The sequence below is a fragment of the Semicossyphus pulcher genome, unplaced genomic scaffold (genome assembly GCF_022749685.1).
Source record: "Semicossyphus pulcher isolate SPU_LCO1_2020_fin unplaced genomic scaffold, fSemPul1.0.p SCAF_16, whole genome shotgun sequence".
Taxonomy (NCBI): domain Eukaryota; kingdom Metazoa; phylum Chordata; class Actinopteri; order Labriformes; family Labridae; genus Semicossyphus; species Semicossyphus pulcher.
This window is the reverse complement of record NW_027211670.1, coordinates 18,381,348-18,396,642: the sequence shown is the minus strand read 5'-3', so window position 1 is coordinate 18,396,642 and position 15,295 is coordinate 18,381,348. Positions and strand designations below refer to the sequence as shown.

Below are 15,295 nucleotides of genomic sequence, written 5' to 3'. Positions count from 1 at the left end.
TAATTCTGATGAATAATTCTGATAAATAAGGTCGGAATTTTAAAGCATAAGATTCTTTCAGGTTCTTAAAAATTAATGCTTTTGGGGCGCTGGTTTAGCTCAGTCGGTAGAGCAGGCGCCCCATGTACAGAGGCTGCAGTCCTCATCTCACTGATCACAGGTAGAGATAGACCGATATGTTTTTTTCAGATACCGATTATTAGTAGTCAAGGAGGCCGATAACCGATGTTTGAAGCCGATGAAAATATTGGCGAATAATACAAACTCCAACACTTCACTTTGTTTAAATGCCTTTTAAGCATATGCATCAGAGCCAAAATAACCCAGTTTTAAATTGATCTCTTATCGGCCGTCGAATTTAAAAAAAAAAGAAAAAAAAAAGGCCGATGCCGATATGCGTCAGAATGGCGAATATCGGCGCCAATAAGTCTATCCCTAATCGCAGGTTCGACTCCCGGTGTCATCCCCCACTCTCTACTCCCAATATTTCCTGTCTATCTTCAGCTGTCCTATAAATAAAAGCCAAAGGCCAAAAAAATTAATAAAAATACATTTGTTTCCTGTCGGTATATTGTTTATGGCTGGTCAAACATAACTAGCAAATATCTTGAAATTCATTTTTCTGTCACAATTTTCCAAAGCCTTACAAACAATAAAACCATATGCAATTAATAACTTTTGCCCTAGTTTAAATTACATTTCAGTAAAAAGATTAATTAAGTAAACGTTTTATAAAGACACTGCATCAGTGCATGTTTTTCCTCTTTGCCTGTATGTGTGTCTTCACATACTGTATGTCAATCTGTTACTGCCCAGTAGAGGAGGCTGTGCGTTCTCCATGGTACAAGTGGAACATCTCCCGGCCTCCTTCTAGTAGCCGCCGGATTAAACCTGACCCTCATTAGTACTTGTGTGTCCGGCCTTTGCAATCGCCCCCCTTCCCCCTTCTCTCAAGGGACTCACTCAACAAGCATGTCGGTCCCCAACTTCCCCCGGTCCCTCTGGTGCGATCCATTCATGCTCTAAGGAAACCCCGGCTGCAGGCGGTTGAAGGGATTCATAGTAACCTCTAAGCATTGTAAACACGGGAGCTTTACAGTCCGTGAACGCACCGCGTGGCCTCAGCAGTGTGCTGGCAGTGTACACTATCTGGTTCAAGTGATGTCACAGGGGGCAGTGGATTTAAGCAGGTTTTAGTTTGACGCTAATCCCCTTGTGGCAAACGCTGTGGAGGAGAGGACCGTCCCTGCCAATGGCGTGCATCAACCCCATTGGATTACTCCGTCTCGTCCCCTCCTCCATTCTGCTGGCATTGTCCGGCATGTGTTTTTACCCCAATTTCTTCACCCGCGCTCTTAGTTTGGAATGTAAGCGTGATGGCCAGCACAAGCATGATCCCTGCTGTAGAAAGGAGTAGATCCTCGCCCTAAAGGTGTGTTCTTTCTGTGTGAATATTTGTGTGTGGTATTTCTATGCGATTGTCATGATGTGCTGCTCTCCTCATGGTTTTCTGTTTCCAGGGCTGAATTATTTAGATTGGCCGTCAGCAGGGAGCTACATGATAGCTCAGACTTAAGAGTGAGGGGAGGGGGGGGTCTACAGCTGCGGATCAGGTAAAAGGGTACCCTTGCCTCACCTTTTCTTCTCTCCTCTCCACTCCTCCCCTTTTGATTGGGGGTTAGTGTAACAGGAGAGTTGAAACACAATATCCAGCTCTATTTTCCGCTTTTATAGCTGTCTGCCTGATTGTCTTCACTGATGCCTAACTCAAGTGAGCAGTCGCATTTTGGAGGCTCTCTGGGCCAGCAGGGTCCTGAATGGATAGAAGGCCAAAACGACCAGGCTACAAGTCGCTGTCACTACTGTGGCACGATTGCGGGGCGTAGGAGTTCTTTGCCAGGAGGAGACTGCGGACTCTGGTATCACCATCACCTAGATCTTGGTGGGAAACAAGATCACGTCTTGCAGCCTTCTTTGTTCAACCAGATGCAGCAGGACCGGCATGTGCAGCAGCCCCTGAGGAAAAACTCTGTTCCCGATCTGAGCAGCAGCCTCTACCTCAGGCAAGTGATGGCAGGCCGGGCCTCTCTACCACCTCAGGATTACTACCTGGCTGACGCTTCTTTATGTGGTGCTCCACCTGAAGAGTGTGGGTTTTATAGGGATAACCAACACCTGCTCACCAGATCAGCCTCGCCTTATGGGCCCAGCGCTGGGGGGTTGAGGCCTACCTGGGATCAAGGACAGACAAGGGCCACACCTTCCGTGCTGGCTTCCGCTTCTACACCTACCCCCGCACCTCCTCCCCCTCCGCCTCCTCCTCCCCCGCCTCCTCCGCCCCCTCCTCCCCCTCCCGTACATGAGCTGAGCCGTTTGTACAGGGAAACTCTGGCGTCTAAGATGATCCCAGACGTCCAGCGTATTGGTGGCCGCTCTCCGTCTCCTGCTGTCTACGGGGTTCAACCCCCTCTTCCTATTTACGCCACTGAGCCTCTCTCCGCTCGCCAAGCTTATAACAATATCAACAATTTGTCTCTGGACACCCGCCAGCCAGCTGCCACCAGTTCAGTGGTGGACCCAGCTTCTCAGGGAATGGACGGATTTCCCCCTCGTGCTTATGGAGCTGTAGCCTCCCAAAGGCTGCCTTATGACCCAAACTATGATCCAAGCTCAGCCATGGTGGCTGCCACAGCTGGAATGACCTCCAATATGCCTCCTCATCATCCCAGTGCTGCAGACCCCAAGAGGATGGTGGACCCTACCTTCTTGGCCTTCCTGCGAGCTGAAGGTTTGGCCGAGAGCACTATCACTCTCTTGCTGCAACATGGCTTTGATTCTACTCCCACTCTTGGTATGATGGAGGACCATGATGTCCGCTCTGTGGCCCCTAACTTGGCCCAAGCCCGTGTTCTGTCCCGTGTCGTGCTTGGTTGCAAGTCCGGCGTTCCAGCAACACGTGCCCGATCCAACAGCTTCAGCCACCGCAATGATCTGTACATGCAACCCCAGGGCTTGACCATGGATCCCGGCCTGATGCAGCAACCTCCCACCACTATCCAGACTGTGTCCCCAAGGATGGGAGAATTTCTTGGTAGAAGACCCAGCAGTGCTCCCTCCCAACACCTCCTGGAGACCACCACCTACCCAGGAGCGAGGCCCCTGGCAACTGGAGCTTTCCCAGTTAGCCCAGGAGGATACAGCGGTGCTATGACTCAGGCAAGACCCCTCTCCTTGTACAATGCCCACACAGGTATTGCTATGTCTGCTCTTGGACAACAGCCTCCACCAGCTCCGGGCACACCTGGAGCGGCGCCCAAAACCTTCTCTGGCTCCTATTCCCCGATGGAGCTAATGACAAGAAGGGCCACCAACATTCCCCTAGCGTCGCCGGTAGCAACGTCAAGCCCTCTTCACAGCCCCCAACTTCTCCGGAAAGGAATCAATGTTGCTACTGAGAGTACCATCGTTCCTGTGTCTTCTGCATCCACTCTCCAAGTGCAAAACCTTAACAACAACAAGATGGTTGGACGTCGCACTGGTCCCCCTGTCATAGTCTCAACCATGACCGCCACACCTGACACAAGTAATGTCAAATATCACCTTTTCACTCATTTCTTCCACCCTCCCTACTTGTTGCTTATTTATATTTTTTCTGTAGCCTTTGGTAATATTTTAGTTTCTTCCGTTTTTTCACAGATTAGATGAATAGTGAGATTTAATTCTGTACATAATAAGTAGTTTTGCTGTACTATTAAAATCAGCCTGACAGTCTTTTTGAATGGAGGAGTAGCATGTAAGATGCATCTGACAAGTTAAGCAGCTTTGCTCTGAGAGAGTTTTTTTAATTTTAATTATGCAACTATTTATACATGAATTGCAACATAGTTGTGTCATTTGCCAGAGGGGATCCTGTCTCATCACCAAGATGAAATATTTCTAACCAGAAGCACCAGCAGTAGTTATTGAGGTCAACACATTTCTGTCTGTTTCTTTCGCTTCGTTTTATGGTCAGAATCGTTCTGAAGCAACAGCGTGCTTTGACCTTGCTTTTTTAAGGTTCCTTGTACATGATTTGTTTACTTGATTGGAAATGCAACAGTTAATTACACAGCCTTTTACAAAACAACTGTTTGAAATACAGGATAGTACTGTTTATTATTAGACTTAGACGACTGAAATTTAGTTAGTAAAAACGTCCAGCTTGTCTTTAAAATGTAAACGTTATTTACTTGAGTCAGAGTTGCTGTCACTCTATTTTACACTGTACTCTCTCCTAATCAGAGGCTTAACTGCGTCAAATCCAATTACACTAATGGGATGTTTGTTTGTAGAGGCTATAATAGGTGGCTCTTTTTTTTATAGACACCCTGTTAGTTTGAATTTCTGGTTGCGTTCTAGTATTACGAAAAGTTGTTTCATGTATTTGTTGTGTGGGATACTCTTCTGGCTAAAACTGGAAAGTTATTTGCCAACATTTTGGCCTCGGTTGCCAAATTTTTAGGATGAAAATTTCAAGAGTGACAGTAAAGAAAGAAATGATGAGAAGATATTCTTATGAATTTGTTTGTGGTTCATTTTCAATTGAAGTTTTTGCAGTACTTGTGTGTTTTATATGAGGTGTTAAACAAATAGCGTGGCAGCTCCAGTTTGCCGTGACGGGAAACTCTCTTTCAAGCCATTGTCTGAGCTTGTTTTTATACATAAAGGCCTTGGTTTCCCCCCTTAATACGTTGATATATTTCCCTGCTGGTGAGAGCTGATGAGCGTAGGGAAGAATTAAATCTGTTAACCTTGCTTTTAGCCGTGTAACCCTGTGTCCTGCCTGCCTCTCTAATGGGTCTGTGGGCTGCTGCACTTGTTATAGAGTAATGACTTTTATGAAGTGGCTTCCCTTCATGTGTTGTCAAGGAAATAAAAAGCGAAGTGTAAGATCCAGAGGAGGGTGAAGGAGTTGTGGGGGAGGTGGAGGGTACACTTTTAGCACAACAAACTCATTTGCATGTAGCTGACATTTGTTGCTTCAGTAACTTCATCTGATAATGGCCCTTGCTGCCGATCGGAAAGCATACTTCTTAATTGTGTGTTGCTAGGAAACCTAGGGTTCGGTGGTAATCAGAGAGAGATAATCTTCACGTTTAAGGAAAGGAAAAGAGTGGAGCCCTGCGTGCAGTGTTGCACATTTATCCTGTGCACTTGTTACTCTTTCTTTGCAGCCTTCTTCAGTTTTGAGCGGGAGGAAATTGAGTGAAAAAAACAAGATGTTGCGTGGCACCTAATGAAAACATTACTCCTAGTCTCCTTCCCTCTCGCTCTCTCTCTCGGCACATCTCAAGAGATTGCTTCGTTTTTTGTGCAAAGGCTCGAGCGCAGCAGTGAGGAGCCTCTCTTATTACATGCATGGTGTTTCATGTTCAAACATGCATATTGATGAATAGTTGACACATCATTCCTTTTGCACCTACTGAATAAATCGGTAATTCTTCCAACACAAACCAGCCTTCTCTTATCATCTTACATCAAAGTGTAAATTTACACACAGGCGCTGACTGAGGCATCCACATTTCCATGTCGTGGAAATCTTATTTATTCTCAAAGACGAGTTGTGAAAGCGAAGATGTGAGCAGCAGTGCAATCTTAAAATATATATTTAAAGGGTGCAGGTGGGAGGGCCCTGTGCGTGGACTCCTCTGCGCCGGGCGCTGTCTTGGTTGGCTAAAGCCGTAAGTAGTGTTAATAATGGCATTAAACGGTGGAGTCGAGCTTAGTTGCAACAGTTCCCTTCCACCCAAAGTAGGGAGAGCGGCGTGCAGCACTCGCATTGGCCATGGAGTTGTCCGTCAGTAGCATCCCACAGAGCAGCACAGGTCGGTAAACCTAACAATGTCACGTGAGGCAGAATAGCCAACCCGCTAGCTAGAGGTGCGATTGGTTAGCTTCCTCCATCGTGTGCGTGCTCGGTAGATTGACCAAGGTGGACGCTTGCATGTTGTCCACAAATACCAGCACGTGGTTTCCTTGTGGAGATAATCCAAGGAACATCTTCAGCTGTGCTTTTCTGGGCTGCAGAATTAGGAGATGAAGTGTTGGGGGCAGGGCTTACGGGAAGGAGAGTGACAAGAACTTGGCAGCAGCTTCCTCGAAGCCATACGGGAAATGTCAGTTGACGTGTATCACCTGTATAAGTCTGTTCTCTCTGCTTGTATCCACTCATTCCTGGCAGATCCCTTTTTCCCCCCACTTTCTGACAGGAAGCCATCACTGCTGCGCCTGACAGTTATGTAACCTTGTAGTGTATTGCTCCCGTGGGGGACTGAATGGGATTTTAATTTCCCAGCCTGTATTTGGAAGGACATCCACGAGGATGCATGCCTAATGTGCTCTCAGCTGTCCTTGGCTAAACTGCTTTGTTCAGGTGTCTGACATTGATTTCAGCCCGCACTCCTGCTTGTTTTCCACGAGCTAGTCAGGAAGAAAACACAACAAGTTAGTTGTTTTGTTTGTGTGCTGCAGAGACGAGGAGGTGTCCGTCTTCCTGAACAATTCCTTGTATGAGGGCGCTTTCAATAAGGTTCTTGTGTTGCCTCAAATGCAGAACTCCAAAGCGTTTGTGTCTTGTGATCTCTGTACATGTGTGTGCATTTGTGGACTGCACACAATGCACAATGCTGCCGCCCCCCCACTACCCTGCCACAGATGTCCCTCTCTCAGCAGCAGGAAGTGTTTGTCTTCATCAGAGGCCGGCTGGATGTGACAGCAGGACACGGGGACACGACCTTAAGTTTCCTCTATCTGTCTCTTTCTTCCTTTGACCAGCTCTATTCACAGTGCATATGCAGACATTATGTGGACAGTGAGAGTGCAGGGATCCTAAGCGCTAAGGCGCATTAAGAGTTCTTATGGCGAGAGTCCAAAACCTGCACTCAAGAATCACCTGAGAGTCACCTGACCTCAATCCAACCGATCCTGTGCTTCATCTGCAGAAATAAAGAGAACGACCGCGATAAACCAGAAGCTTGAATCAGGCAACAGGTGGATCATTTACTGCTAATTAGATATCATTTATGAGGACTTTTCCTGTATGTTAAAGCAGCCATCTTGAAGAGCTGGATATTGTTCTCTTCGGCGGCACCAGTGGCAATAGGCGGCAACTGCAAGTGAACCAAACAGTCCTTGCTGACAGTTTAGTCTTCATCAGAACTTTGAATTTGTTACTTTTTCTTTTGATTTCAACTTGTTTTTTAAAGTTATAATCTCAAAGGTCTCAGTTTCGTTCTCTTTGGCGGCACCTAATGGCGATTGCGGGCGCATACGTCCCAGATGTCGGTCACTTTCCTTTTTAGACTGTTTGCCTTCATCTGAGCGTCGAGTTTGTTTCTTTTTCTTTGGATTTTCACTTATTGTTGAAGTTGTATCTGTAGTCATCCATCTTTTCTTTGTTTGTTCAGCCATAGTAGATTACTGTTTGCTCGCAACACTTGCAGAGACGGGAAAAGCAGCCGCTTAGCTCCGCCTACCCTCTCTGGCAGACCAGCCACTGCTGGGTGATGGAAAACGCGTCACTAACTGGGTGCGAGTGACTTTTTCCACTAATGTCGCCACAGACACCCAGTCTGTAATACTGCAAATGCAAAGGCTTTCATCAGTGGGCCAAAGGCTCAGTCACCATACATCATTCGGCAATAGATAGTGACTTAACAGACATTTATTTAAATCTTTGCGATTATATCTTCGTCTATAATCTTCTGTCTTTTCTTAGTTTGTTTTACAATAGTAATCATTTACTTGCAGCTCAGCAGAGACTGGAGACAACAGGACCTCCCTTCTGCCTACACTCTTTGACAGCCCATTAAACTACTGAGTGATGGTTGTTGAAATGTTAACTCAACATCCAGTTTGTAATACCAAAAAAACCCTACAAATTCTTTAGTGGGGCTTTTCTTTAACCTGAAAACTTCATTCTGACTTCAACTTGCCCAACAGCTTTGGTCCTCTAAGATTGGGTGACTTTATAGTATACTAAAAGTCTACAGTTCCTACAGTGTCTATTTTATGTGGATGTTTATTTGAAGTACAGACTCAGAACAAAACAGTATCCCCGTCCCAACCCGTCCCGCCTGCACTGCTTATCGACCCTGTCCTTACTTGTTGTTATCGATGCAGTAACGGGTTAAAGGCTCTTATTGTGGAGGGCTAACGGCTTACGTTACCTGTCTAGGAATAGGCTGAGAATTAGAGGAGTGAAATCCTACTAGCCATCTGTGTGTTTGTGCGTGTGAGAGGAGAGCGCTAGCATGAGTCTGTATGTGCGTTTGTGTGTGTGGATGCTACTACTCAGGCGTCACGTGTCAGTGGGAGTGTGTGTCATCCTCTGTAATCCCTCTGATATGAATGAGTGGAGACAGACGAGAGGTTTCAGATCACATGGCGCTGGTCAGGGAAAGTAGCTGTGTACTGTAATAGTCTTGTTTTATATTGTAGTATACCACTTGGACTTTATTGTGCTGGGTCAGATCATGTGACTGTCTTGGTATGTCAAATGTCTTTATGTTTGGAGCCATTGTTCTTCTTTATTGTCCTACAGTTTGGGGACTACAGATAAGAAAGTTATCGCTTTTTTACCCCTTCAAAATAAAAGTCAAAAGTACTCCGTTAACTTCAAAGTCATTCCTTGATGTCAGAGTGTTCTGGAGTAAAAGTGCACATTCAAACAACGAAAACATTTTCCTCCCGCGCTGTATAAACCTGTAACCGCTGTGCCGTCCATGCTTATCTGTGTGCAGCCCTGCTGTCATGTGTCTCCAGTTTCCCGAGAACCTGGTAAATGTTACATGAACTATCTGCTGCTCCATCTCCACTCGGCCTCTGTATTGTTTGTGTCTCGGGGGAAATATGGCCGGGAAAATCTATTTTTCCACAGCAGTTGTTTTTTCTTTTTATTCGGAGGGAGGAAAAAAAAACACAAGTGAAAGAAAAAAGTGTTGCGGAGCCCCCCGTCTCCCCTCCCTCGCTGCTTTCTCATGGTTGATCTTTCCAAACCATTGGTTGCGTTCACAGAGGGATTAATGGTTCTGCGAAGCCGGCCAACCCATGGAGGGAACGGAGCCTTCGAGCGAATGAGGAACAGCTGGTCTCCTCCTGCTTGTGACAGCTTGAGTGTTTCAGTGTGTGTTTGTGTGCGTGCGCGATGGTAGCAGCTGACCTCTGCGAAGGGTCAGAAGTGTCATCCGTGGTCTGAAGAGGGTCTTAAGTTTTCTCTTACTCATGTGCTTCTGCTGCTGCTGCTGTCAACGGGTCTATAAAGATCTTTAAGAGTGCAGCTCCTCAATTTGTTTTTCATCACACGGGTCAATACTCTGTATGTAGTGTGTTTCTGGAGATCTAAAGATACATTTCTGAAGAACCGTGGGTTTCCAATACTAAAAAAATAGTTCCCATGAAATGGCTTTCAGAGTACTTCCTTTAAAAATAGGTATTTTTGGAGGTAGTTGTTATAGCTGCCCGCAAGCTCATAGGTCCTGTGCGTTGGGAGCATAGACTGTATAAAAAGATGGACGACATGACAGCTCCCTAAAAGTAAAGCCAAACCCTCTCTATCGCCCCCTGCTGACTGGCTGCAATATAGGTCATAAAGCCCGCCTCCTCCATGTTAACAGATGGGACATGAGTCAAACTATAAAATCAAAATACATGTCAAATTAATGTTTCTCAAACATGGTTTCTGTCATTGTAGTTAGTTCTTATCATGCTGATTTACGTCCAAGTGTTCATTTTTCTGACAAGTTTATTTTTAATTAGTTATTTGATGCTGTAAGAAGGATGATTGACAGCTCTGTTGACAAATCCGGCTCCTGCAGGCGATCTGTTCCTGATTAACAGAGTGGAGGACGAAACTAAAACAATCACTACAGTCATTGAAGTTTACATATCTGTGAGCGTCTGCTTCAGACCAACACAAGAAGCTGTTCTGTTGTTAAACACGCAGGTAGTGTGTGTTTTGGTTAGTGGAAGTGGCTACGGCGGCTCCACCCGCCGGTCTCTACTGCGCAGACTCTGTCTCCAAATGACGTCACCACGGGGCCTATTTTGGCATCAATTTCGTCCAGTGCAGCAGATGGAGACGCATCGTCCATCTTTATATACAGTCATTGGTTGGGAGAGAAATGAAATTTGAGAAAGTCATAGGACGCAAAATCAGTGTAAGGCCCCAAATGCAGAATAAATGTATTCAGAATAAAAAAATGTTTTTACTGTTTTCCAGAAAGTAACAAACAAAAAATACATTAAAATAATGTTTTTTGATCATGTTTGGCCCAATGTGAACTTAAAAGATCTACTAAATATTTTTAAAGTCTTAAAGCTCCTGTGAGGAGTTTTTCACTGGTTATGAAACAGACTGAAATTAATTCTGATTACTCTATATGAGCTACAAAAGCAAACCAGACCATCAGCGACAGATTGATTATTTCTATATAGTTATTTTTAATGCCTGAAACTGCTGGCGGGGGGGTAGATGTCAGACGGAGCGATTAACTGCACGCTGCCTTTGTTTACATTTTCCAGGGTTTAAATTTAAAATGAGTGATGCATGTGACTGTTAAAGAGAGCAGGGTGAGATTTTTTGTTAAAAACCACCACTTAAGCATGTACAGGACAAAATCAGCAAAGAGATAAGAGGTACGGCTTTGTCCACAGGGGGCGCCAAAATCAACACAAACCGAACGTTCCTCACAGGAGCTTTAAATAAAGTTTCAATTTTCAGTTTCAGTTGCTGCAATTGTCCAGGGAGCTTTTTATTGTCCTCATGCTCATTGGACAAGTAAATGCGTCCCAAATTATTGAGCAGAAGCAGGGATGCCTTTCAAGTAAAGTAAAGGTTGTGTGCTCTAACTTAAGTTCAGCTACTTAGACAAAAGCTCGTGACACTCTGACCCCTGCCTGCCCTGCAACTAGCCCAAAGGTCAGTGCTAAGCGCTAACGGGTAGCTGTGAGTGTGTGTGTGTGTGTTTCTGTGCCTGGAACCCTGAGTGCGTATGTTGGTGTGCTCTCGCCTTGTGATGTTTTGATTGGTGAGAAGAATCTTCCGGCTATTTCTGGAGATCGCATTGTCATGTTTATTCTACCAGTCCTCTTATCCCGGAGCTGTTTTGTTTACAGGATAGCAACGAAAGTGCCCGCCGCTCGCTTGCTGTAAGAATGGCAGCACTTTGATATAATCTCCCCAATTATCTGTCGTCAATTCTGCCGCATATTACTCCTCTCTCCGTGGCAGCTGGGGAGGAGATTGGTTTTGTGAACGTCTAACGGCAACAGCTGCATCCACTAAAACAGACAACTACCTCTGCACACCTCCCTGGTCCTTCTTTTTTGTGAGCGTCTCCCTCCCCCTCTTTCTTTCTCTCTCTCTCTCTCTCTCTCTCTCTCTCACTCAGTGGTGGGCAGGTCACCCTGAATTATTCATCAGTGTGAAATGAAAAAGCTCATGGATATTGAATATCCCCTCTGAAGTGGTGGCCAACCTTGTGTGTGTTTTTTTTTCGCCGCTGAAAAGAGTAAAGAGCGGCGGATCTCATTGCCAGGGCATTTCAAAGGTTAACCGATTGCTTTACCTCGCGCACATATTTACTTTCTTCATGGTCTGCGGCCGGCGAGGAGGGGCTGGAGGGGAAAAAAAGAGGAAGAAGAAGATTGAGGAAAATGGTTGATGAAAAGAATAAGAAGAAAAAGGTGGAACTGTAATCTGTGTTCCCGGGGATATTTTTCTCTCGTTGTGTAGCTGCAGCTGATTCGCCGTCCTCCCTCGCCGCATGTTGTGAGGCCTGTTCCTTCCTGGAACGAGTGCGACTGTGGTCATCTGTGGTCGTCCCAATCGACCGGTTGTCACTCGTTTCCCTTGCGGCCTGCTGTTTTCCTCCATTGTCCTCATGCCTAGTCTTTTGTCCTGTGGTTTGATCTGCGGCCCGAGCTGCAAATCAATGCTACCGGGTGCCATTCACTCAGCTCAGCAGCCAGCGAACACAGCAGGGACTCTCAGAACGTCTCCCATGTGAGAACATATAAAACGGGCAGGGAGGACAAGGGAAAAAATGCTTCAAGCTTCAGAGCTTTGTGTTGTTTTATTACGTCTTTAGGACATTTTAGTCACATCAGAATATTTCTGTGTCATTAGTGTCTTTATTTGTCTAACGAGCAAGCTGACTACTGTTTCCCTGAAGGACAAAGACTTAAAAGAGTCTCAGTCATGCCAGAGAGCAAATGCTAAGATGATGAATAAATAAAATACCCTGCTCCGCCTGGTTCGTATGTTGTACATGCTAATAGCACACAGTGTTTTATTCGTTCAATAATATCCAAGAGAACAGCACTGCATTAACCCTGCGCTGCTCATTGGCCATTATGTTCCCACTACCCTCCCTGTACCCTTTCAGTCTTTACAGTCCATTTTCCTCCATTCCCAATTTCTACTGCAGCATAGACAATTACTCAGGAATCCTTTTAAGAGTATTCCCAAGCCGTGCAAAGAGCAAATGTGCCCGCAGGAAGCAGCCAGGGGTTTGACTGGCTAACCTTTTCCAAAAGTATTCTTAACGGAGACGTAATGACCGACAATTTGAGAGGGGGGGAGGAAGCTATTTTGTTTTCCTATGAATAAAATAAGTCAAGTGATTTGTCTTCCAGGAAACTGTTATGAGGGACTGCATTTTATTTTACCCTTATTTAAGAACACTTTGCTACTTTCAGGGAGAGATCTTCCAGTGCTATTTTTTTCCTTCACGATACCGATTCCTAGACTTGAGTATTGGCCAATACAGAGCACCCCTTTAATTCCAGCGTAATTCAAAAAATATACATAATGTTGGTGGAAAATGCTGATTGCTGACATTTTTCTAGCTTTGACTTACATTGCTCTCTCTGCTAGCACTGCACTGATGTTGATTGTTATCGTCACACGATATATGAAATTAGTTGATTTTTTGGGCTTATTCTTTACGGTTTGGGATCAATGCATTGACTGGCATACTCGCAGATACCCAACATCACATTTTATTGGTAGCTGATACTGGTACTGATACCGAGACTGGTACCAATTCGGATGCTGATACCAAGGCTAGTACCAATGCTAATACTGATACAGAGACTGGTAGGCTACCGATTCCTATACTGATATCGAGACTGGTACTAATACTGAGACTGATACAGAGACTGGTACCAATACCAATACTGATACTGATACCGAGACTGGTACCAATAGCAATACTGACACGGAGACTGGTACCAATACCGATACTGGTACTGATACTGAGACTGGTACCAATACCGATACTGATACCGAGGCTGGTATCAATGTTAATACTGATACAGAGACTGGTACCAATACCGATACTGGTACTGATACGGAGACTGGTACCAATACTGGTACTGATACAGAGACTGGTACCAATACTGATACTGGTACTGAAACAGAGACTGGTACCAATTCCAATACTGATACTGAGACTGAAACAGAGACTGGTACCAATACCAATACTGATACAGAGACTGGTACCAATTCCAATACTGATACCGAGACTGGTACCAATACCGATACTGACACCGATACTGGTACTGATACAGAGACTCATACCATACAGATACTGGTATGGATACAGATACTGGTAAAAATACCAATACTGGTACCTATACAGATACTGATACCGATACTGATACCGATACTGGTACCAATACTGGTACCTATGCAGATACTGATACTGGTACTGATACCGATACTGGTACCAATACAGATGCTGGTATTGATATTGGAACAACTCTTTTTTCAAGTAATTGCACTGGGCTTTAGTAAAATGCATCTCTGTGAGTGTTGGAGGTTTCAGGTGTTGTAGGTGTCATATCATGTGACCAGAATCCAAACTCCAGTTACAGTGTGTTCGGGGTTATGGTGTGCGGTGAGGAGTGGGTCTTCTTTGCCGGAGGAAGTGTGAAATATCATCTGCGAATGTGGAGGGAGCAGGATAAGTAAGTGGGTGTAGGAGACGGAGTGAGGTGGGGGGGGTCCGATGATGAAAATGGCTGTAACTCTTTAGCAAAGTGAGCTTTAAAAGGCAGTAAGTGGACACCTCATAGTATCTGATGGCTGACTCCTGGCTGACAAGACCCCATGACCCTGCTGTATTTATTGTAATGGAGCACAGCTGGGCCGCAGCTTCTATGGGTTAATAGCCATGTGACAGCTTTGGAGGTGGGGGGGGTAATGTGTGTGCATGCATTTTATTTACTCGTGCACTCTGCTGAGTGGTACGCAGGGGCCACACTCGGGAGGGTGGGACTCTCTGCTGTTCCTCCGCTCTCTCTGCCAGGCCAGATGGCTCCTGTCACCGAGAGGAGGAGGAGGAGCGATGGAAGAAAAAAAAAGGGGGGAAGGAGGGAGATATGAGTCGCCCCTTAACAGCGCCAGAGTGGCCTGTCCCCAGAGTCCCCACATCTGGAGACCACCTGCAGCTGGCTCACCCCGCTTCCTCCGTCCTCGTCGCTTTCCCTCTCGCACACGCTCTGTTTTTCCAGATGGGGGAGGCGGCGACGGCGTGTTTGGTCAGGCTGTGATTTGTGCCCATATTTCAGCAACTTTCAGGAGGGATGGAGGGAAGAGGAGGTGGTGGCGTGAAAGCGTAGCAAAATATCATTTTATTTTATGACTGCACCAGCCTCCCAGAGTTGCGGCTTTTTTGTACTTGTTATATTTCTTCTTTTTATTCCTCCCTGAGTAAAAAAGCAGAGTGAGAATGCCTCGCTTTTCTTTCCTTTTCGCTGTTGCTGCAGCTGATCCAGAGGCCACAGGGGGGCTGTTCCTGCCTGGAAAATAAAGCCTGCTTGCCCTCTGTGGCTCCCCCCAAATAAAATACGCTCATTTGCATTCCCATGCTGTAATTTAGCCCTCCCTCCCTCTCTCTTTCTTTTTTTCTTTTTCACTATCTCTCCGTCCCTCATCCCTGCATGTTTTCTGCCGCGGTCCTTGTGGTTCTGCAGGGATTGGAACGTGGGAGGGGAACAGAGGAGGGGAGGCAGAGAAAACAAAAGCAGAGAGGCAGTGTTGACTCAGGGTTGTTATCTGGACCACTGCTGAGGGGGTGGGGGCTCTTGTGTGTATATGTGTGTGTCTACATACATGCCTGGGGGGGTTATTTACCCTGGCTGCTGCTGCCATGGCAGGTGCCTCTCAGAGGATAAACCTGGGCCTCCTAAATAAATATTCACTATGGGGAAATTAGACTTGCGTCACCAAATACTACAATACTACTGCTCC

The 15,295-nt window shown here is 45.8% G+C and overlaps 1 protein-coding gene across 2 annotated transcripts in view; it reads left to right on the top strand.

Moving 5' to 3' along the window:
• The window catches only part of LOC138593283 (C-terminal-binding protein 2), a 121,825-nt gene that overhangs the window by 63,937 nt on the left and 42,593 nt on the right, over positions 1-15,295 (top strand). The window contains exon 1 of one of the 2 annotated variants that reach the window (XM_069664220.1): positions 1,759-3,583. The exons of the other annotated variant lie outside the window; for it this stretch is intronic. Coding sequence (XP_069520321.1) covers positions 1,759-3,583 — 1,825 coding nt within the window. Of the gene's footprint in view, positions 1-1,758; positions 3,584-15,295 lie in introns of those variants that run through there. 2 annotated transcript variants of the gene reach the window in all.